The sequence below is a fragment of the Eublepharis macularius genome, chromosome 1 (assembly GCF_028583425.1).
Source record: "Eublepharis macularius isolate TG4126 chromosome 1, MPM_Emac_v1.0, whole genome shotgun sequence".
Lineage (NCBI taxonomy): Eukaryota > Metazoa > Chordata > Lepidosauria > Squamata > Eublepharidae > Eublepharis > Eublepharis macularius.
Genome location: NC_072790.1, coordinates 51,088,284 through 51,113,401, shown reverse-complemented (window position 1 = coordinate 51,113,401; position 25,118 = coordinate 51,088,284). Strand labels below are relative to the sequence as shown.

The 25,118-nt window shown below is 38.3% G+C and overlaps 1 protein-coding gene across 3 annotated transcripts in view; it reads right to left on the bottom strand.

The window, feature by feature from the left end:
- Positions 1-25,118, bottom strand: part of KIDINS220 (kinase D interacting substrate 220) — a 78,300-nt gene that overhangs the window by 25,885 nt on the left and 27,297 nt on the right. For all 3 annotated transcript variants that reach the window (XM_054970199.1, XM_054970182.1, XM_054970191.1), the window contains exons 16-23: positions 23,486-23,637; positions 14,492-14,781; positions 13,507-13,647; positions 12,275-12,518; positions 11,735-11,823; positions 10,408-10,552; positions 9,211-9,373; positions 163-341 (exon numbers count right to left, since the gene is read on the bottom strand). In XM_054970199.1, coding sequence (XP_054826174.1) covers positions 163-341; positions 9,211-9,373; positions 10,408-10,552; positions 11,735-11,823; positions 12,275-12,518; positions 13,507-13,647; positions 14,492-14,781; positions 23,486-23,637 — 1,403 coding nt within the window. The remainder of the gene's footprint in view (positions 1-162; positions 342-9,210; positions 9,374-10,407; positions 10,553-11,734; positions 11,824-12,274; positions 12,519-13,506; positions 13,648-14,491; positions 14,782-23,485; positions 23,638-25,118) is intronic.

The following is a 25,118-nucleotide window of genomic DNA, read 5'->3' as shown; positions in this document are numbered from 1 at the left end:
TTCAAGGGCTGCTGCTGTGAGGATAATTCAGAGGAGGGGAGAATGATGTCGGAAGACACTTTAGTTCCCCCACTGGGAAGAAAAGCAGGTTATCAATCAATAAAGGAATATATATTTCTGTTAAGTAGCCCATACCAATTCATTATCTACAAAACAATTTACCTGCAATGATTTCTCGGAGTTTTGGATCAAGGTTTACTGTACAAGGTAAGAAGGTCTTTACATCACGTGCTACAAGAACAGGAGTTCGAGAAGACAAAAATACTTCAAAATTCCGAATATCCCCATCTATTTCAAGAAGAGGCTCAACATCTTTAGTTGTTGGTATATTCTTTGATATTCTGAAGAAAGAAACAAAAATGCCAGAGAAACATGTAGGCAAAATATGTAGGTTATAATGTATTTCTTTTAAAAATTTGACCAACAATCACAAATGCAGAACAAGTTCTATCATTATGATTGAGATTATTCATGAACTAGACGCAACAGGTCTCCACAAACTGTGGATTCCACCTGACTAGGACAACAAGGCTACTAGATGTCTATGATTTCCCAGAAGATGTAAAACAATTATTCAGGAGGGCTTCTTTTTTTTTTACATAGGGAACAGGAATGTGTTGAAGCAGAAGGGTGTAAGAGAACACTTTCTACGAATAACAGGGCTGTAGCTTAATTTATCTGTGTAAAATTTTAAGCAGTTTTCATTTTTTCCTTTCCCCTCCTACTGCATTTTTACAGGATTTTATTTCTTCTCTAATGGTGTAATCCACTTCTGTGTTGTATACTGCCTAATGGTGCAATCCAATTTTATTGAATTGTTCATTGCGTGTATCATAAACATCTTTATTTCATTGTTTTTTTCAATTTGTAATTTATCAGTAAGAAAGGTAAATGATAACTAAATAAATTAACAAAATGGATTACCAAATAAACATTTTCCTATGGTTTAACTATGCCATATGAGTCTGAGACAAGTACAAAAGTTCAGACAGATAACAAATAGTTAAAAAGTTTCCCAACCATCTGATTGTTGCAAAACAAGACTCTAGAAGAAAAGAAGCTAAAGACTTAAATGAAAAAACACAGCTGAGAAGTCACATGAAGCAAATTAGAGAGATTTTAATGCCAGCTCTGCTTAAGTCTGAATGTGTACAGTGTTCTCCATATGATGAACAATGCTACTGTTTAGAAGCCAATAGCCGACTGCTGGTTTATAGATTGAAATCTCTATTCTAACCTTCTGAGCTCAGTACATTAAACCATTATGCTGAAAGAGATATTTATGTAAATTATAAACTTTTGGCAAAGAGCCACAAAACTGTTTGCCCGTACTTCTCAGATTTAAAAAGACAAATATATTCACATACAAGTATTCACAGACTGACGTACCCTTAAAATCCAAAACAATTCAAAACTAAGTATTATGAGAAAGGCAGCAGAATTCTGGTTTTAGATTATTTACTGCAATTAATGGAAGCTTTGAAACCAGAGACCCAAAGAACCCCAAACTTTCAAAATTTCATTAAAGTATAGAGGGGCAGTCTAGAAAGCCATTCTCTCCCTGTACACCTGCTCTTACATCCAACAATTAAGTTGGCAGTCTGAGAGGTATGAAATAGGGGTCTAAGTCCAGACTGGATCTATAAGCTACCTATCTTGGTCTTGGGAGTTGCACTACACCTGAAAATTTTCAATTGGTTCAATGGTATCTAGTACATTTTTCTCTCACCCTTCCTCCAAGCAGCTTAGGGTGCAAATTACAAGATTCAATACCCTTTCACAGAAACCTGACACTATAACCCTACTCAAGATTGAGATTTTCATTAAGTTCGCCAAGGTCAAGGTTGTGGTGCCAATGCTTCTGCACTGTTTTGGTTGGCACTGCCAATCAAATTATATCTTGCATCATCCATTACAAAACTGCTCCAATTTTTAATTCCCCCCCCCCCCGCTTTTCCTTGGGAGCTCTATGTTGGTTTGGGGACTCTCCTTCAGATGTAGTCTCCTGATGTAGTTTGTCATACTTTTACTTTAGACTCTTATCATCCAAGCAAGAAGAATTGCAATGTCACAATCAGCTCTTAATAAATGCATCAAATCCAGAGGCTGGTCTGAAGGCACATTGCATTGTCACACTGATTAAATTGAGCAAGTCTCAGCTTGGTCAGCATTCGAGTGAGGACCTGTCTGAATGTCCCATGTAAACTGTTCTGAGATTCTTGATGGAAAAGCAGATGAATTCCGAAGTACTTAAATACAACCTACAGTGATGCTAGTTTTGCAAGGTGAAGATGAAATCCTTCCTCCTCCATCCTTATAGGATATAAAGTGACAGAGGCAACCACATACCTACACTAATTCCCCGTGCCATCTGTACAACCAGATGCATCTTAAGCAGTCTGAACTTGATTTGGATACACGATGAGCTGGTGCAGAAAAGGCCTAAGGCTTCGTTGCTCTGCTTTTCAGTTTTATGGCTTGAAAGGCAACTTGTATCTAATTCCAGGCCATCTAACTTTAGGTAAAGGTACCTTTACTTTTAACGTACCAAAAATGCTCCTTTTGTGTGTGTGTGTGTGTCTAATGTATAGGCTGTTATTTGAAGGTCGCAACTCTGTTTTAGGATTAAGTCCCACTGAACTTGCTTTCACATAAGCAAACAAAATTATTAATAAATTATAATGTAATAAATAAGTCCTTTATTATGTAGTAGTCAACTCGATATTCCTCTTTTTTTCCTTTTATACATACAGGATATATTTTGCAGTTAAAAATGTCAATAGTCTCCTCATTATTGAGTGAAACAGGCAGTCCAATTACATCAGAGCAAGTTTAATTCTGATAAGATCATACCTCCCTCTAGTGAAAGATTTAGGCGCATACACATAAGAGAGACTGAGTAGATACTTCAATTAACTTGTTTCTGTCTACATGACAGTAACTCAAGGGAGCAGTTGTGAGAGTCTGTTGCAGCAAAATTACACTGTAATTCAGCAGCACCTTAAAGACTGATAGAATTCAGAATGAGCTTTCAAGAGTGACTTCCCATTTCACATCTTTACGGTGCTATCGGACTCCTGTAAATCTATATGGCAACCACAGGCATCAAGAGCAGATAAATCCACACAACAGAAACTGTTTCCTCTACCTCAGTCTTCCTGTCATCTGTCAAAATGCGAAGAGGAAAGAGATCAAAGGATCTCCCATGGCAGAAACTTACAAGTCCTATTAAACGTTAATGTGCACAGTGCGAAAGCCAAGTAATATTCAATAATCTATATTTGAATATAAAGTGCAAGGTGCACAATTTTCAACAAATAACAGTAAGTCCCAGAAGGAAATACATAGTTCACATCCAACAATAAATACACTGAGTAGTTTACAAATTACAGCAACAGATCATGCCGCCGAGGAGTAATTTTTTACTACCCACCCATAAGTGCTGACAGTGTCGAATAGAAGACTTGGCGTCCTAAGGTAAGCCCTTGGGTAATATGTAGAATTCCTAAGATTTTTAATTGTTCTTTCTTCTTCTTTTACAGGTGCATATTCACCCACCAGGAGAAGCGAAGGTTCCCAGGCGGGAGAGTATGGGAGGACAGTCAAGAATACGGGGAGGACAGGATCCAAAGCCGCTGAGAATCGCTCAACAGGGGGCCAGCTGTTCTCCTGTTTCAGCAAGCCTTTTCAAGAGCATTCAAAGACAGCAATATTCTCCGTCTCCAATTGATCAGGAACAACACATTCTGCCGTAAACAACCATAATAGGTACCCAGATACAGAGTAAGGGTCAGTATCTGGGTGCCTATTATGGTTGTTTACTGCAGAAACATGTGCTATGACCTTCTAGATACTGCAAGGACATCAGCAGTCCATCTGTTCCTGGGAGAGCGTGCAATGGTTCCAAGTTTGAGTTCATCTCCTAGAACTTCATATAAACCATGACACACACTTATTTCATGAATACCAGGATGTTGGAAAAGATGATGGATAATTAACGCATTTGCGATGTCTGCACAAAACCCTTAAGTTTCAGCAAGAGAGTGCAAAACAAGATAAAATTCTAGGCTTGGGAAAGTCTAATAATGAAGTAGAGGGGAAAGAGTTTTTAAAAAGCAATGTATTTTATGTCATTTGTGAAATATTAGGCTTGATTTTTTTTTTTAGAAATTCAACAGGCAAAATTGTAAAATAAGTGGCATAAGATATCATGCAGTAGTTAGCAGTCAAGACAACAAAGGCAAACACCTGAAAGGTAGAAATAAAAATTAGGTGCGACAGAATATTGTGCCACTCAACTCAGTATCAGACTGCTGGGAGTGTACAACAAGGAAAAATAAAATGGAATACTAAACATATGCATGTTATTTCTGGCAGCCAAACTAAGCAATTAGTTGAAATTAGATGACTGGGTATATTTTAAGGCAATCTTGGTGAGAATGCAAAGAAAACAAAGGAATTTACTAACAGAAACAATGCACATCCAAATAACAATGTCTGAGCTGCGCTGGAATCCAGGTATAGATGATTCCTATAAGGACCTCTACTGCACAGGAAACAGAAAATTACATGTTTTTAGAAGCAGGAAAACTCTGAAAATAGCAACAGGCTGTCATGGATACTATAGGCTGATGGTCTGCAAGGAACAACGGATCGTCAGTCTTCAGTGCACATCCCTCACACAGCACCCAGTTTCTCTGTCATGCCTGTGACTTGAGCATGAGTGATTCAGCACACGTTGGATAATGCACTTCCAATCCTCATAATAGATCATTTGGAACGTATTTTTGTGTATGCGGAACAAAAAATCCACCTCAAACGATTGATAAAGTGCGTTGAAAGTGCATTATCCAACGTGTGCGGAATCAGCCCATGTTCAGACTGCAACAAGGAATCATCACTCTAAACACTACAACGTGTCAGCCTCTGTCAGAAGATGCTCAGTCTAGTTCTCCAACTTTCCTGAAAGGAATATGCCCTAGGATTCAAAGCATACATTTCTGAACCTCTTCTTCACCTGTTCGGAATTCAAGTGCATAGCAAAGTGGTACAATTGAGAGCGGGACCACAAGTGATGCCTGACACAGGTTGGACACTAGTCAGCTTCCCTCAAGTTTTGATGGGAAATGTAGGCATCCTGGTCTTGCAGCTTGACTCTCTGACTGCTGTCCAATGGACTTTTCAACTGTCACTTGTCCAACATTCTGCCAAGCTGCCTACATTTCCCATCAAAACTTGAGGGAAGCTGGCAAGTGTCCAACCTGTGTCAGGCGTCACTTGTGGTCCTGCTCTCAGTTCTCTAGTTAAAGGGGGGGAGGTGGTCAGAAGTTCTGCATTTTGCGGGGGTGGGAGGGCTCCTAATTTAGTAAGGAAAATATTTTTATTGCCACAGACAGGTATTTTGACTGCCAGGTATACTAATCCACCTTCCAGTCAGAGCTCTTTTGATGGATCGTTCTGTGCTGCAAGACTTTTTATTTTATAAGTATAACACACAAGCCAGTTAAGAGTGACGTACTTTTCAATCCCATTGAGATTTCACTGGGAGACAGCTAAGTGCGTGCTTAACTTTCCTATGCAAAGCAAAATGGTTAAGACTGGATTCAGCTAATAGTTGTTTAAATTGTTAACAAGTGCAACTTAAAAACACCACAATCACATAAATATAATTTCCCAAGTTAAAAAACCAACAAAAATAGCTAAATTGTCAAAAATATAAATGTCTCCGTCACCACCTGCTGGAGATAAATAATTTTAAACATTATCTTGTTCTAATTTTTAAAAGGTGTACTGAAAACTCAGATTCAATTTATAGAAGGAGTAATTATCTATATAAATGTGGTATTGGGTAAGTAGGTAGAAAATGCTTGAGTTTTCATTTTACTCTTTTCCTCAGTTATGTATATTAACAAAAAAGCCTCAAATGATTTAGACAAAGGCTTTTAGCTCAACACATAATTGCAACAAAATTACAATAATTGTACCAATTAAAATAATCCTGAATGAACAGTTTGTCATCTTAACGTTCCGATGGTTTATAGAAGATCTACTTAATTAGCTAAAATTGCTTTCCAATGTTAGTATCAAATGTCATTTGTTAAAAGTTGAACAATTTAGAAAATAATTTAACAAAGCAACTTTACCAAACACCAAGAACCAACATTTTCTGTTTCCAGATGAATAAAGCAAGCAGATGTGTCATCAAATTGCTATAAAAATAAATGAGGCTTTTTATAGAAAAAATAAACTTTACAACTAATGCTAAAGATTTCTTGTTCTGATTTTTATGAAATCAGATTTCTTTAATAAAGCATCATTTATAACTCTTTCTTAGGTACATATACTGCAAATTCTATTCTACCTCATAAAAAAGTGAGGGAGAAATACATTTCAGTTTCTAAATTGTAGAATTATCCTCCTCAACTCGATGCTGTTAGGGAACATACAGAAAATGTGCACTGAACCTTCATTAGACCTACGAAAGTTAATTTGCAGAAAATTAGAAGCTAGTGTCAAAGAAGCAGCACACTGAATTCTTGTCCACAAATAGGTTTGAAGTTAAAGTGGTGCCCTCAGGAGTCCTGAAGTTTCCCTTTGTTCTTCAGAAGTTCTTTAAAAAGGGGGAGGTGCCTCTCAGAAATAGTAATATCACATGGACAGATATGTCTGCTTGATGACATGAATGAGACAAATCAAGCTAATTCAGAGTGAGGACTATACTTTCTACATTTATAGGGGCTGGAGCCCTGCCACCCAAATGGTGGCAGGGAACATGCCTGCTCTGCTAACACTGGGGTGGAATCTATCCCTGCCCCTTCTCCATGGAGCAAAATTGGAAGATTAAGGAAACTTCCATCAGAGGAAGAACCATTTAATTTGGAGGAAGGCCCCTTGGAGCATAGTGGGATCCACCCTACTTCCACTTCCTTTGAACTAATCCCTGAAATATTAAAAAGTGTTCACAAGTACGTGTGTACACACACACACTGGTTCTCCTTCAGCAGTATTATGAAGCAACTCTCTGCTATTGCATCCCTAGAGCTACAGCAGGAAGTTACAGGGATCTAATACTATCACGTTTTATTCAGTCGCACATTCAAAAATATCTAATTTTTAGACTACTTCCATAACCACCTTGCTCCCCAGTAGAAGTATTTCTAGTTTTAATGCTCATTTCTTTAAAAAATCATGCAGGATCCAGATCATGGAGTGCTTGTTAGTGATACAGACACAGAAACACACTCTGGCACCTTATGAAATCCCCAAGTGGACAAGAGTAAGAAACACACTCCACAAAACAGAATAAAATCCCTTCACAAAGTTCCCTGGGCCCCCCAAATCCTGCTGGAAACAAGGTCTTACAAGGATTCTGAAAGGTTCTATGGTTTGGCTGTGGTGAGCATCCAGCAAGAGTTCAGAGTACCTAACTGGGGGCAGACACTGGTGTTGCTGTCTGAACCCGATGCACCTAACATGGTTCCTTTTGAAAACTAGTAACTGAAACCATAGTTTGAAGCACATCTGCAAACCAGGTTAGCATCAACCATAGCTTGTGACAGTGCATATCATTAGAAATCATGTTTAACTCCATGAGCAAGAGAATCATTCTGAAAAAGAGGGAGAGCACTTGTGTTGAAAAGGCTGGCTCCTAAATTTGTAAAATTAGGATTTGTACCTGAATTAAGGAGTGGTATAAGAGTGGTCTTTCACTAACAACATCTTACTGTTGTATTTTTTCTCACTTGTAAACTGCTAAGCATCCCTTGCTTATTTCAATGTTTTAAAAAACGACATCGATTATTGAAACATACATGCATTTAGATGCCTGTTTAAACTTTACAACATTGCCTAGACTTAAATCATCAGTATGTCAGTGCCACCTGCTGGTAGAACAAGGACAGTTACTAATGAAAGCTTTAGGTGGGTAGCCTCGTTGGCCTGCAGTAGAAGAGCAAGATTCGAGTCCAGTCACACTTTAAAGACCAACAAAATTTCTAGGGTACAAGTTTTTGAGACAAAGGGAATTTAACTCTCAAAAGCTTACCCAAGAAATTTTGTTGGTCTTTAAAGTGCTACTGGACTCAAATCTTGCTCTTCTAAGCATGTAGCCTAATCATTCCCTGAATATGGATATGCTGAAAGCAATGCCAAGTTAGAATGCTGAGTGTATTATGTGGAAGGCTAAGAAAGTCTAAGCTCTATAGGGTTCCTCAGCTGCTATTTGCATACTATTCCAAGTCCATGCTACAAGCCTTCTTCAAACAGAATGATTGGGAGAGCAAATTATTGGCTCGTGGTATCTATTATTCTTAATCTCTAGATACAATCCAACCTCACCACTCCAATAACATCATAGAACTTGCAAAACTACATTATGGTGATTGTTTGCTTATGTCTGCTTTAGCTTTTTTAGTAATTGAGAGCCAGTTTGGTGTAGTGGTTAAGAGAGCGAGACTCTAATTGGAGAGCTGGGTTGATTCCCCACTCCTCCACTTGAAGCCAGCAGGGTAACCTTGGGCTAGTCATGGCTCTCTGGAGCTCTCTCAGCCCCACCCACCTCACAGGGTGTTTTGTTGTGGGGATAATAATGACATACTTTGTAAACTGCTCTGAGTGGGCATTAAGTTGTCCTGAAGGGCGGTATATAAATCGAATGTTGTTGTGGTGGTGGTGGTTATTATTATATTAATTGCATCTAACGTAGTTAACAAGTCACAGAACCACATCTCTCTGTGCAACTTGTCAATAAATACTGGACCTCTATTCAGGGCTGGTGTCAGCATGTCCTGAGGTTGAGGCAGTTGTTAGGGGGCCTAGAGTTTCTGGCAGGGTGCACTGCAGCCAAACATCTGCCCATATTCCATTCTCCCAACCACCTGAGAACTCTCTGCTATCTATGCTGTCCACCAGGGAAGGTGGGGGAGGATGACTGTGAGCAGGGGAAGATCAGTCAGACAGGTCATGGGGCATGCGGGTTGATGGGTGGACAGGAAAGAATGAGGACAGGAGGCCTGTGGACATTTTCTGCCTGCCCCCCAACTGGAAAATACCCTGCCTTTTTCAGTCAAAATTAGGTACAACAGAATGCAAACAAAAACAAAACACCCTACCTCAAAGCACCAGTATTACTCGCATGCACTGTCAACAGGAAAATTTCAGATCCTGTCTCACTAAGATGTCCATGTTTCCCAGAATCACAATCATGCTTACCTTTCATAGATTGTTTTTAAAGTCAACTGATCAGGAACATTTTCTGTTTCTTCCAAATACAATATAAGCCAAGATGTTCTGTATGGCCATTGCTCTGTCAAGTTGATCCAGCTAGCCAGTCTGTCCCAGTTGAAAGTGATCTGATTCGCTCTCAATAAACGCCCTACAAAACATGAAATGTTGTGTAAATGAAGAAGCACTGCTCACATAACATAAAACAAGAGTCAGCTGCATTTCTCTTGTTAATATCGGCCTGCATCTCTTATTGATACAAACTTATTCAGAAACTTTCTTGGGTTTATCAGCAAAAAGTTTAAAATTAAATCTAAACCCATTTATGACCTTTGGTACTAAGGAGAGGTATCAATTTATTTAGTGGATGACGCCACAGCTTAAAATAAAACTATTTAAGTTGTGATTTGAAAGTATCTCTATAGAATAATCATACTGTATACGTATTATTTTCTATGATAGAAAAAGCAGTAATAATACATGTGAGCTCACAGTACATTCCATTACTTCCAAATCATAGTTCGTAGGCCGATCATGGTATCTGAACTAAACCTGTGTGGGATCAGCCTCAACTGAAAAGTACTGAGTTAGGCAGTATTTTTTTAAAAGTGCATATATCCATTATGGTGATTTCACACATGAAATTCATTCCTTTACATTGGGGCTATGAAATGGCTTGTGTGCATGCATGAAGTTAATTTTAGGTTGGTAGCCATGTTGGTCTGCAGTAGAACAGCAGGAATTGAGTTCAGTGGCAACCTTAGAGACCACAGTTCCCCAAAGAGGTCACATGTCAGGTGGCCCCGCCCACCTGACTCTCGGCCATTTGGGGCCTGTTTCAGCCTGGATTGGGGCCGAAACAGCCCGGATCGGGCCTCTGACGGGTGGTGGATCACTCTCCCACTCAGCAGCAGCCCAATCCTGACCATTTTGGGCCCCTTTTCGGCCATTTTCAGCCCCTTTTTGCCATTTTGGGCCCAATTTTGGCCCTGAATGGCCAGGATTGGGTCCAAAACAGCCAGGATAGGTGATGTCAGGGGGTGTGGCATATGCAAATATGCTAATGACACACTTCCGGTGATGGCAAGGGCATGGCCTATGCTGATGAGTTATGCTAATGAGTTATGCTAATGAGTTCCTCCAGCTCTTTTTCTACAAAATGACCCATTTCGAGTACATACACACCTGTTACAGAAACAATATTGAGCAATCGTCTCATGGTCTGTGGGCTGATATCACTAAACCAGTCTTCTGTCACAAGTAGCTTGGTCAAATCAAAAGACATCTGACGTGTAATGGTACGCTGCATTTGCCGTCTTCTGTACGTATCCTTAATTACAAGAGCAAAAACCAGATGTTACTTTTTCTAAAAAATTACCATTTTCAGATTTATAGTTTGCTAAACATCATTTATTTTGTTGGTCCACTCAGAAGCAAAGATTTAAGTTATCAACAGCAGACTTCTGTAGACTCTGAGACTCCTATGAACAAAAATATATGTACACATGTATTATAATAATCATTTCTATATTATGCATCTGTCCTAAGAATACTGTCGGCAAGATATGAGGCTTGGAAATAAAAGACTAATATGCTTCCGACCATAATGTTCTAAGCACCTATGGGCTCAAAGATGTCAATGTGTGAAGCAATGAATTGGAAAAGTCAATACAACAAACTTCTGCACACTTTACTTCTTAAAAACATACGTATGTTTATTTGCACAAATCTATAAAACCTACTCCACAAACACAATACATGTAACAAGGATTAATGTTTCCCACTGTAGGGCTGACGTTTCAGGGTCCTTCCACCACTCAAATGCAACACAGGCCTTTCGTGGCATATCCTAAAATAACCACAGAGATTCCAAATGGAGTAAGGCATGCCACAGCTAACAGAACTGGATATGGCCAGGAATATCTTAAATCTGGTACACTAAACCACAGTTCAGATATTATAAAAAGCTATGTTTGCACATGGTGCTTGCCGCCCACCCCTGCCCCCAATGCAATAATCCCAGCCCAAGTGCATTATTTGGTCTTATTGGGAACCTCTGCAATTAGATTCAAATGTTCTATCTTGCAAACTGCTTAATGGTTGACAGAAAAGCTTATCATACTTGCAATCAACCTTGGTTGTCAGTGAGTAAGGCGGACTAATAGTAATAATTCTACTAATACTAATAATTGCTCTTCTATGTCAAGAATCCCCATTGATAGCAGTGTACGAGGTATAACATTGGCCATTTCTATACAGGTTATCTATCCCAGTTTCAATACTGTTGGAAAATGGGGGGGGGGGTGTCCCTGCTTCCCTACAGCATCCGTGTGCGCCTTTGTGCACCTCCCAGGCTTTCCAGGATTTTACTTTGTCTCAACTGGGTATAGTGAGTGTATTTAAGTACCTGATTAAAACAGGTTTGCTAAGATGTATCCCTTAAAGGCTTTTTCACAAGTTGGCTGAATTCAGAAAACAGATTTCCAGCTTGCCCTTTCTGTCTGTTTCTTACCCGTCTGTTGAGAGCTGTTTTGCTTCCAAGCTTGGTCACATCACCTAGGCTATTCTGTGAAACCCTTCGATCAACATCTTCATGGAATGCTAAGAAATATTTTTTCACATTAAAATCATTTGGTAATTTCTACTTATAATATTTACAAACAAATAACTACAGTATATTAAATACGAAATATTGTATGAGTCCATCCAAAGCCAATAAAACTCTGGCAGTGCAGAAAGTGATAAAGAACCGGACAGCTGACTAGCAACAGCTCATTAAGGTCTGTTTTCCCTCTGCTTCTCACATTTAAGGACTGCGAATGCCCAGTGGCCCATGATGTGGGTCACATCCTTGGGTTGGGTGGAATATCTGGTATAGGAAGAGGGAGAAAATCCTGCTCTTCACTCAGCTTTCCCCCTTCTCTTGTTTCTGCTGTATTTTTCCCCTTTCTACTGTAAACTGCTTTGTGTTCCCGTTGCAGAGAAAAGCATAAATGATTAAATAAAGTAAACTACTGATATTAAAGACTTTTAAATCACTCTGCTACTATACCTGAACCATCTGTGCATGGAACATCTCCATTTGTAGTTGCAGCAACCATCAACTTTTTAGCACTACTGAGTCCACGACTGTTAAGAAAAACAGGTAAATGGACTATATTTCTCATGTAATCATGTCCATTTATATTTGAATCGCGCAGCACACTATTCAGATTTTGATTAATTGCCTTTATAATGATGTGTGGATCACTAGCAAAAATAGCAATAAATGGACCCTTTGAAAATAAGACTCGAACCTGTGAAAAGAAAAAAAATGTATTATATGAGTCGCTGAATTCAGGGCTGTCCCGAGGGGTAGGTGCGTGCATGCAGGACTCAGGACAACCCCTGCCCCTGCCCAGCATTGCAAAAATTCCATTTTCCAAGCCACTACCAATCACCTGGACAACAACCCCCCCCCCCTATTGCCAAGAATATTGGCACCAAGTTTGTAGGAGCTCAGGGTCATCCTGCACCTCCATGCACTAGGGACATCTGATGGCATCCAATGGGTGGCCAACTTGCAATAAAGGTGCCATAAACGGTACAGCAGAATTCTGCCATACTCCTGGACAGAGACAGGAGGATCAGTGGACTCGGCAAGACTGAAGCCTGCACTCCTGTCAGCAAACCTGAGGCAAAGTATAGCAAAGCACAGAGAGGCTGCTTGCCTTGGCTTTGCACTATGTTGTATACCAAGCACCATAAATGTTCAGTAGAGGGCACAAGAAGTGGCACATTCACACACTCTGGACTTGACTTGTGGCACAACTGTCCACCACTGCAGTAACCAAAATTTTATTGAGAAAATTCAGCAAGTAATGTATACAGAATAAATATTATTTATTTGAGATGCCACCAAGAAAATAAGGTACCACTATAAGCTTTTTTGGATCCCCACTAGAGAGAGAAGTGGGGTACAAATATCTAAATAAATATAAGATTTATGTGCCTTTTTCCCGCACAGACCATGTAATCTCTTACTAGTTGATGATTAATCCCATCCACCATTACCTGGCAGCAAACCCCATTTTTGCAGGGATACTTTTGAGTAAGCATTCATAGTATTGTCCTGCAACTCTGACTAGAAAGCAGTGAGTTTTAATACAAGGATTCATTTGTTCCACTGGTTCAATCAGAATGAATCACAACCAAGTTCAGTTAGGTCAGGGCCAAAATCTTATATTTCTCATAATGACCACCTGACCACTCTTAACTGCTTAAATCTCCCAAAACATTACTTACAGTGTCAAGCATCTGTAAAACTTTGTCCTGTTCACAAGCATCCAGTCCGTCAATAATCACCACAAGCCTGGTTTGATTCTGAGTAAAACCATCTATGGTTTTTGCCATTTTTGCCATCAGCTCCACTTCACATTTAAGAACCTACCAAAATTAAAATAATGGTATCCTCAATGAATGTCTAGAAATATTTCTAAAACAGGAACATCATCTGAAAGCTTTTTAACATTTAAAACAAATTGTATCACACACTAACTTAAGATGGCTGCTGCCCACTAATTTCCTAATGACAACTGCAGCTAAACATTTATTCTTTTGTCCAATGGAAACCAAATATACAAGTTAACTATAAATGTCACATATGCACCCATCCATGCCATTTATATACTGTATTGATCTCATATCATGCTCTTGTAATTGTACTTTGGAATATAGTCATACCAATGTTGGCCTTCTTAAAACCGGAAGTGCCTTGCTTGCTAATGCTGATTCCGCAGACCAGGTAACCAGCCTGTTATCTCTACAAAAATGTGCCTCACTGACCTTTGCAGCTGCAAACCATTTCTCAGAGCAGAGAGAGAGACTTTGATTTCTTTGTAATCTTCTGCCGTTTTCTGTCTAGACTAAGCTATTGTGTTCTCATGCAACTTCTTAGATTTTCGCACCTAAATGCAATCTACCCAGGGGAGGGGGGAAATGATGCTCCTTATATCAATAATACCTTTGCCTGTAAAATCATTCCTACCAACTTCCCATCTATGGATGTACCCATGAACTTAACGGATCTTTAAATAAAACCCTTTCAACCAATGCACTGGAGTGCTTGCTGTGAGGGGCTTGGGGGGGGGGGGGTCTATCTGCCATGGACTGCCGTCCCTAGAACTGACATTAAATCAAATTGTAGGACAAGTGAATTGTTTGGTTCCTGTGGTCACAATGTGAATAAGCATGATGCATCTTTTGGGGATAAGAAAACGTTTATGCTCACTTTCATAAACCCCTCACTTTTCAGTTTGTGAAGCTTTGAAGCAGCGCTGTGAAGCCGTTTCCTCTGGGAATTTAAGACTGAATCCATTACTCGCCACCAAGTGCGGCAGTTCAAGATGAAAGCCAAGCCCACAACACATACGAACGATATCAGGATCGCATTCACAGTCATGTTATCAGGATTCACATTAAAAATGGCCAGAAGTGTGATCCCAGCAGCTATGCAGCTCAAAATGAAGAGAAATATAACAAAGGATGGGAGACAGCAGGTTTTCTTCCATTTCTTTTTACCTAGAAACAAAAGAACCTCCAGTAAGGATGTTTCTATTGCCTGCAAGAATCCACACATAAATACCAAGTTTATTGGCTTTAAAAATCAGATTAAACTGGATGTTCAGTAACCACATAGGTCTGGTCAACTGCTAAGATGCATATAAATTATTTTGCAAGATTTGATTTCTTTCTTTACTGGATATCGAAGGAATTCACTGAGGAAGCCTTAACTGATGTATACCACAAATCTGGGGAGAGGGGAAATCCAGAAAACTCAGTATTATATTTTAAAAATTAAAGACAGACCCAGGAAATTGCTATCTAGTTACCCCTGGCTTTTGTTTATCAGAAGAAGCTGCAAATCAGCAAAGACAACATGCACACCAACAACAGACAGCGGAGTGATTATGGGATTAATAGTGAAGGAGAGGGTAGCTGACTTAACATATGTATGATAGCAGAACTTGAGACTTAGTCCCACGTCCTCCTGAGAAAGTGTGAACAACATATTCAAGCTATGTAGCCATCATTAGGAAGTAGTCTGAAGGCACATTATACTGTTCTGCCAACTAAGGAAGGCTTGGCAACATGGAATTTTATGGACACAAAGAGAATATTTTTTAAAGTATCAATTGATATTACACTGTAAAAAGAAATCCAGTGGTCAGTGCTAGATTCAGAGCTATTTGATATCTTTCCTAATTACATAACTTTGCAGAAAAATCCAAACAGACTAAAAAAAAAGGGAAACTGATCGCCTAGTGAAGACTCTTCACTAGATGATCAGTGTACCTTTATTGAAGAGCAACATTGAAAACAAAGGAATTTAAAGCTACAATCAAATGCACTTATGGTGACACAAGTTCCACGAAATACAGTGAGACTTACTTCTGAATAGGTATGTACTAAGCTTGCTTCTTTAGAAGTATACCAAATTTTACCAATAGGACAAACCACCTGTACAATTGGAGGCTGTATTCAAGACAGAGGTCATGCTTAGGGGTGTGCGCTTTGGTAAAGATTCGGTGTTTCCAAACTGGGGCCAGTATGATAGCCCCAATTCAGAAATACCGCATCAAAGCTTGCCGAAGCGATTTGGGAAGCTTTGGGGGCCTTTTTAAAGGGCTCCCTCCCACCAACACCCCACTTACCTGATATCCTAGCGGTAGTGCAGGCGGTGGAGGTGCTGGCTGCAGCCTTCCCTGCCACCCTGCCAGCCGCCACGGTGGAGCAGCAAGCGGAGGCACCAGCTCCAGCCTTCAGGAAAGCTAAGTGGGGTTGGGGTTGGGGGAAGGGGGGCTCAGGGGGGAGGTGGGGGTCTCAATTCAGTATGCTCTGAATCATTTCGAAGCATACTGAAGCGATTCGAATAACCCAACCCCAAAGTGGCTTGCCGCTGCGGGTTTTGGGTTATTCCGAATCATTTTCCCGCTTCGGGTAAACCCGAAGCGGGAAAACCAAATATTTCCCCGGTGCACACCCCTAGTCATGCTAGTTGGTAAAAGTGGTATTTCAGAAAGGAATGATCTGCCTATCCACACTGGATAAAGCTGTCATTTGCACAGATAAGGCATACTTTCAAGCCCAGCCTTATTATCTGAGAAAGAGGTTGCCACAATTTCTAAAAAGTGCCTTCCCTCCATTACGTTTATCAGGTATCTTCTTACTGATTGAGCCAATCTAGCCATGCTGATCCATGCTACCTGGTGATCTCTAGGTTGGACTGTTTAATATACTCTACATGGGTTGCCCTTAAAGTCAACTCTGAAAAATTCAGTTAGTGCAAAACGTGGCTGCTCATTATCTTGGCCATTCTGAAGCAATTTCATTGGTTAACTATGTTTCTGAGCTGAATTTCAGGTACTGGTTCTTAAGTATATAAAGCTTTTCACAACCTCAGACTCATAAATCTGAAGGACTGTCACTCCATTTATTTACATGCAAACCACCTTTGTTCTTCAGACAGGCATTTACTTGTACAAATGTAACCTCACCAGAAATCTGCTGTCTTCCGCAGCTCAAGCCTTTTCAGTTATAGTGTCAACCCTTGGGAATGGCCTTCCAGAGGTAAGGAAGGCATTCCTCATTATTTGATAGGATTTTTCTAGGATCTTTTTGGTTAGCAATGGATATACTGTGGTTTAATGGTGAGTTTGCTGTTATTTATTTGATTTTGCTGTTGATTTTCTTAATGCAGGCTACAGATGTCATTGCACTTTTTTTGGTGAGCCACCATGGGCAGGATACAAACATTTCATTTACTTAGGTGAGAAATTATGTGGTTGAGGTTCACCAGGCTAGGAAGCAGTGCTTCCATCAGAGAGAAAGAAGCTTTGATGGACAAACCCCTGCACAATTCAGTAGTATGATGCCCTGCATGAAAAGGCAAATGCCGTTTTAGGCATTTAGCCAAGTCCAGGAAACTGCTCTCTTTAACTGCCCTTCCACAGATCTGTGAAGAAACAGGTATCACTACTTAACCCTAGTGCTTCCACATCTGGAGAACTGAAAAGCAGACAAGATGAAAGGACCAAAGAAAAGCTAGCAGGATAATAAAGCAGCCTAGAATCCAGATTCATTCTATCTGTTCCAATTAATTCTCTGCTACAGTGGGAGGCTGGAAAAATCTGTTCCACTGGGGATCCAATCTGCTTTAAGTAAATGAGTGATTCTGCAGTTGACTTTATAACTTCAGTTGAATTAAAACATTTAGACGGGGGGCGTGGCGTCGCTGACTCCGGGATGGACGCGTGCTGAAAATCCTCCGCTCCTCCCAACCCCCAATTCTCCAAAAAAAGCGACACAAATCTACTTTTGATAGCTATATTATGAAAATTAACAATACTAAAAAGAAAAAGAACTTACCAAAAGCAGCTAAAAACTTGCAGCTGCTTTTTTCGGCGCCTGAGGAAAGTGCACAGAGCGAAGGAGCAGAAAAGGAGAGACCCAAAATGGCCGACGGACTTCCTTCTCATACATTTGAAAAGGTACATAATTTAGACATCACTCTAGACCCTCAGCTAGATAAACTAAAAAATGAAATCTTAGATCAAATTGCTAAACTGATTGCCCCATTAACGGCACAACTGGCTGAAATAAAAGTGGACTTGCAAGCAACAAACCTAAAAGCAGATAAAGCCTTAGACGCAAACTTCTCGACACAGAAAGAAGTGAACTTACTGCATGAGGCATTTGAAAACCAACAAGAAAGATTGATCAACCTAGAAGTTAATATGAGACAGAATCACCTGAAGCTGAGGGGTATTGATGAACTATTGATACCAAAAGAAAACTTAATGCCTGTAATCACAAAATGGCTGACAAAACATCTAGAACTAGAAGGAGTAAACACTATAATCACAAAAGCCTACCGACTTGGAACTCCTAAGCCATATAAGAATAGACCTGTGCCAAGAGACATAATCATAGAGATACCTGATCAAAAAATAAGGATGAAGATAATTGAAACAGCTAAAATATCAGGCTCAATATTATTCAATGGATCTCCTGTACAAATATACACTGATTTACCGAGAGAAGCACTACTAATAAGGAAGGAACTGAAACCTATCACGGATGCGTTGAGGAAAGCTGACATCAGATATAAATGGATAAATCATGTCAAGATATTAGTGATTTTGAACGGAAAACATCATGTTGCTACGAACCTAAGGAACGGAACAGAACTCTTGAACAACATCGGCGTGGAGATACCCATGGAAACAAGCAAGCAAAATCAGAAGAGGAAATCGACGGACATGCTTTCCCCACAGAAGGGAAGTAAGATCCCGATAAGAAATGCCTAGCAGATCTTGAAGAACAGAAAATTCTCAATGAACTAAAACAGTTACTGTTGTGTCTTATATATTTTGATTAAGACAAATGGAGATTGGGGGCGGGGGGGAGAGTGAGGGCTTTAGCACAGCTCCGTGGTATTAGAACTTTTCATTTGGAAGTTTACTTTCCAAAACTGTGGCGTATAAACAACGACCCAGTTTGAAAGTTCTACAAATAGCTGTTAACACTTAAATTGATCGTTAAATTGTTATTTAGTTAAGAGTGTTCATAAGGAAATTTGATATCTTAGGGGTAGGGAAGGGGAGGGAGGGGGAGAATTTAGGGGTTTAAACTCATTAATATCGCAAGTTTTAAGATTTTGGGGGAGGAAGGGAAGGGTTATATAGTTCAGAATAGTACAGGAAGTAACAAATTTATAAGGAAATACAACAGCACCTAGATATTTATATAGTTAATTATATTACTAAAAAAAAAAAAAATCTACAAAAAAAAATCAAATTAAAAATTAAAGATAATAATAATAATAGAATAAGGAGAATTATAAGGGAAAACTCCCTAAGGGAAATACAAAACCATTCAACCAAACAAACAAATAAACAAAAAATCAATCCAAACAAATAAACAAACAAACAAACAGTATCTATAGATAAGATATAGGGATTAGTTATAAGTGTTCGTGATATAAAAGAGTGGTATTAAAATATAATACCAAACTGTATGCCTTTTGATGTTTGATATTATTGTAGTAGGTTGGAATTTGTGTTATATAACAGAAGCAGAATTATATATACCATAATATGGTTTCTAAGTTCAAAATAACTACTTTGAATGTGAGAGGTTTGGGAAACTCCATAAAGCGGAGAAGAGTTATTTCTTTGTTAGCCAAAACTAAATCTCAGGTGATTTTCTTACAGGAAACTCATGCTAAAAATAATGATACAGACGTTCTAAAGGCAAGCTGGATTCAATCACAATATTATGCAGCAGGTAATTCTAAATCGAGGGGGGTGGCAATACTGTTTACAAAAGATCTACCATTTCAACATAAAAAAACCCTCAAAGATCCTAAAGGGAGATTTATCTTTGTTAAAGGTTCAATTCAGGAACAAAGCTACACTTTCGCATCCATTTATGCTCCTAATAATCAACAATTAAATTTCATAGAAGAAACACTAGGAAAACTGGAGAAATTTCAGGAAGGCCATCTCATAGCAGGGGGGGACCTAAACTATATAATGGATTACAAATGGGACAAAACACACTTTGAGAAAAGTACCACCAAAAAAAATAAAAAGACTAAACTACCACCCATCTTTAAAAAACACAATCTTATTGACATATGGAGACACCTACACGTAGGGGAAAAAGATTATACTTATTACTCTCAAAGGCACAACACATATACCAGGATTGACTTTATTTTAGTTTCTGAATCACTGCTTGAGCAAGCGGTTGACTCCCAAATTGGATCATGTTTAATTTCGGACCACTCTTGGGTCAATGTTTTAATAACCTCAGAAACACAAAAACAGAGCTCCAAACAATGGTGCCTGCCGAAACACTTACTCTACAATCACCAAGCAGCTAAAGAAATAGAAAAGATTTTAGAAAGAGCCATAGCTGATAATAATTCTGAAGAAATAAAGGCTAACATACTTTGGGACACAATTAAAACAGTATCAAGAGGACATATTATAGCGCTTTCAGCGAATATAAACAAAGAAAAATTAAAATTTAGACAGGAATTAGTAGAAACCATTAAAAGTCTGGAGGAAAAACACAAACTGACAGGGAGCAAAAAAACGTACCAAAAGTTAACCGCCCAACGCAAAATTCTAGAAACATTTGATAGTAACAGCGTACATAGAAATTTAATTAAGTCTAAGCAAAGATATTGGTTTAACACTCCCAAAGCTTTAAGAACTCTATCGCATAAAATAAAACAGAAGAATCTGAAAAATAACATCCATCTACTTCAAGATGAAAATAAAGTAAACTGCCATGATTCCAAATCAATCTTGCAAGTATTTAGGAAATTTTATACAAACCTGTACTCATCAAGAAACCCCAATCAAACTAAGATTATGGATTTTTTTACATTCACTTAAAAACGTAAAGAAACTAGAAGAGAACCATAGATTAATTTTAGAAAAACCTATTTCCCTACAGGAAACCCTAGAAGCAATCAAATTAGCCAAAAATAATAAAGCCACAGGACCTGATGGATACCCATCAGAGTTCTATAAAAAATATGCCACAATACTAGTTCAATATCTAACTAATACATGCAATTTAGTTTTGGATGAATGTAAATTACCTCCTACTTGGAATATGGCCGATATAGTAGTTATACATAAACAAGGAAAAGACCCAATAAAAGCTGATTCATATAGACCTATATCTCTTCTTAATCATGATTATAAATTATTTACATCAATTCTGGTCAGACGTCTAAACACATTTATAAGCAATTATATCCATAACAATCAGGCAGGCTTTATACCCAAAAGAGAAATTACAGATAATATTTACAAAACATTAAATTTGATTGAGTATTGCCAAAATAACAGGACTGAAGCATTGTTCCTATCTCTGGATATTCAAAAAGCGTTCGACTCGGTGGAGAAAAAATATTTATGTAGCACCCTCCAATTTCTAGGCTTTGGTGAGAAATTCCTAAACACTATTGGAGCTATATACACGCACCCCACAGCTAACATTAGACTTAATGGTCTACGTTCTGAAAAAATTGCAATTACTAGAGGCACTAGACAGGGCTGCCCATTATCTCCCATACTTTTTGCCATAGCCTTAGAACCCTTCGCAATTGCTTTAAGAGAAAATGAAAATATACATGGAATCTCTATCAAAGAGAATTTTTTTAAAATCTCACTTTTCGCTGATGATATGTTAATTTACCTAACTAACCCAACAAATTCAATGATATATCTCCACCCCTTGTTATCTGAATTTGGTGCCATATCTGGCCTGGTTGTAAACCAAACAAAATCACAAATTCTTCCTATCAATCTCTCTAAAAATACTGAAAATATAATTTCTAAACAGTATAAATACCAATGGGCCTCTAATCATTTAACTTATCTTGGCATTAATATTTCTTCTAAATTAAACGATCTTATCAAATTGAATCATCAAAGAATAGCAAACCAAATTAAGGAAGAAATCATCAATTGGAATAAACTAAAACTTAGTTGGTTTGACAGATTCCATCTAATAAAATCATTTATATTACCTAAATTTCTTTTTGTTTTCAGAGCAATCCCAGTAATAATTCCCATAGCACTAATTACTCAATGGCAAACAATGATCAATAACTTTTTATGGCAAAATAAACATCCAAGAATTTCATTTTCCATGTTGAGACGAAAATCTAGAGATGGAGGTTTTAATTATCCAGATCTTAATCTATACCAAGTAGCAACCAGACTTCTAAACTTACTTCAACTTATCTCTATGGAAACTACATCAGAATGGATCACTCTTTTCAATATTCAATTGGACAAATTCTCCTTTAACGACATTATATGGAACAAACAAATAAATAGACCCAAAAACATTAATAAAAACAAATGTTTATTAGCAATTTTGCAGATATGGGATAAAATTAAAACTAAACTCATTCCACAAAAATCCAGATTCTCCTCATTTGTTAATCAGCCTTGGTTTCCTCCAGGTCAAGAAACTGGTTTCATAAAGATATTCCAACAGGCTAACATAACAAGATTAATTGATATAGCTACAAATTCAGGCCTGATGGAGAAATCAGAAATAGAAGACAAACTAAAGCAAAAACTGTTATGGTTTAGATATTTACAGATTAAAAATATGATGGAACAAATAGACATAAAAACAATAATGAAAACTCCCATGACGGAATTTGAAATGATATTACGCTCCTACACAGCTCAAAAAAAAGGAATGATCTCCATACTCTACACTACATTATTGAGTATTTTGAATAAAAAGCAAATTCTCTGTCAATCCAGCTGGGCCAAAGATTGCAAAGTAGAACAATCACCTGAGATATGGAATAAGATTTGGAATTCAACTATATTTAGATCAAATGTAATCCTAACTAAGTTGCAAACATTTAAAATTATTCACAGGTGGTATCTTACGCCTAAGAGACTATCTTATATATATCCCTCAGCTTCCCCACAATGCTGGAAAAACTGTGGAGAAACGGGTACGTTTGCCCATTGTTGGTGGGGTTGCCCTTTTATAAAAAATTATTGGGAAAAAGTGATTGAATTAATCAATACAATTACAGGATATGAAATCCCTTTGGATCCCAAAATCATTTTTTTAGATCAATGGGATGACTTAAAAATACCTATGATTAGAAAAGAATTGATAGCAACTTTATTAGTAGTAGCAAAAAACGAGATAGCGTTGGTTTGGAAAAAAGATCACGCACCCTCTGTAGATTCGTGGTTTGAAAAACTATGGAATCATTTTATAATGGAAAAAACTCACAATGACCTGTATATAGCCGAACAGTTTCCTACAGAATCCAAGTTCATGGAAAAATGGCTTCCATTCTTTGAACATGTTGAAAAGAATAATATCCAGCCTAAATCAAAAATACTTCAAACAATTACTCTTTCTAGCAGCTTTATATTGTAGCCTATTAGTTTTGTTGTATTACATAGTTCTTAATTGTATGTAACTAACTACCTCCTGTATTACAAAAGTTTTGTACTGGTTACTATTTCAGTTATAGTTATATGTGTATGTTAGTACGTTGTAATAGTTTAATTGCAATAAAAATTAAAACATTAAAAAAAAAAAAACATTTAGACTATTTCCTTGTTTTCTATTTGTATCAATGCTTAAAATGTATTTGTATTATGGAACACTGAAGGCAAACCTCCCCCCCCCCAACATTTTGATGAAAAATTACCTTGAGTATCTTCAGTCTTGAACACTCGAAAAAGCCGAGTTGCTAAGAAACCAAACTCTCTCTCACAGGCATCTGAGAGTGTAGCAATCATCTCAGCCAGTGAAGTTTCTCCACCCACACTGGACAATCTATTGTAATCTGTAAATAAAAATCTGAAGCAACACAAATATATATTGTAAATAAAAGCTTTTTTTTAGTGGGTACAAGTAAGTTTCTATCATTTTGGCGTACGTCTTTAAGCAACTGGGCTGCTATAAATACAATATTCTTTCATCATTATTCCTTTACATATGCTAACATACACTCCTTACCATTCTAAACATTTAGTGATATGCTTCTTAATTTCACAGCTTCTTGAACAATGCAATATAAATTATTTCAATGACAAGTTTAAATCAGGTCCCCAGGAAGGGCTAAATCACACTTTTCCTTAAAAGGTATGATAGAACTCATCACAAGATAATAATCAAATCATAACGTTACTATACACACAAGCATATAACCCTGTCCAGGCCTGCAGCATTAGAGAAAATCTAAGCTAAGCTTTGCTGGGCTATTTGTGGAGGATGCCTTCCTTCTGAAAAATTGTAGAGGGAAATCTTCTTGCCAGCACTCCCTACCAATTTACCTTTCTTCACCTGTACATGTATATCTTAGGTTGCAATGCTGCACACTTACAGATGGATATCAAGAAACTGGCCTTTCCTAATCAGTTTTTTGGCTTTTCAGATCTTTGGTTCAGGTTTCTTGGCCTGGTTACGTTACAGAAAGCCTGTCTCTGGGAAAGTACAGCCGCTATGAAGGAAACTACACGAGATGCCCGGGCCCCGCAAGGTTCCCCGGGCAGTGTAGTCTTACAAAGATCATCCACTTGATGAGATTCTCCACCAAGGAAGAGCAATGGGAGGAACTCTCTCTCTTGCAAAAAGCCTCAGTTCGGGTTTTCCTCCAGGAGCTCAGGGGCGAGGGATGTAAAAGGCGCCAAGAAATCCAGGGTGGCTTTTTGCAAGACAATGATAGAATCCGCAATGTCTGGTGTCTCGTGTAGTTTGGCTCTATAACTCTGAAGTTTTCAGAGATAAAGTGATGAAATGGCCCTGAAGCACACAGGTGTAGATGAGATCAGAGCTTCAAGGCCAAGCCAGGACAGAGTTTTGCACTTTCATTCCATCTCATTAATGCAAGGAATTCTGGGTGAGTAGTAGTCTGACTGTGAATGAGTTCCAGCTGCTGAGGGATGTGGTCACAAGACCTAGAAACACCATTGATTGTTCAATCAGGGTCAGGCCATGCTAAAGCAGCCTGGCATAAAACAAACCTCTTCATTCTAATTGCCTGTGCCTTCTGTGTGGCCGCTGGTGAAATATGTACTACATACTTTTCTGTGCTGAGCCTGACTACAATTGGTGTCAGCCCAGGACTCTTGTCTTTAGATTTTGAATTTTGGACTTTTGTACTTCTAGCCTGACAAGGTAAGGTCTGTGTCAGAGAACCAAAATCTATATAATATTTTAGGGTAGTTACTTAACTTTGTTATTTTTTTTCCTGTTTTGCACAACTTTTATGTTTGTATTCTTTTGCACACTTCTATTAAATGCTATTATTTACACTTCTGTGGTGTCATTTTGGTTTG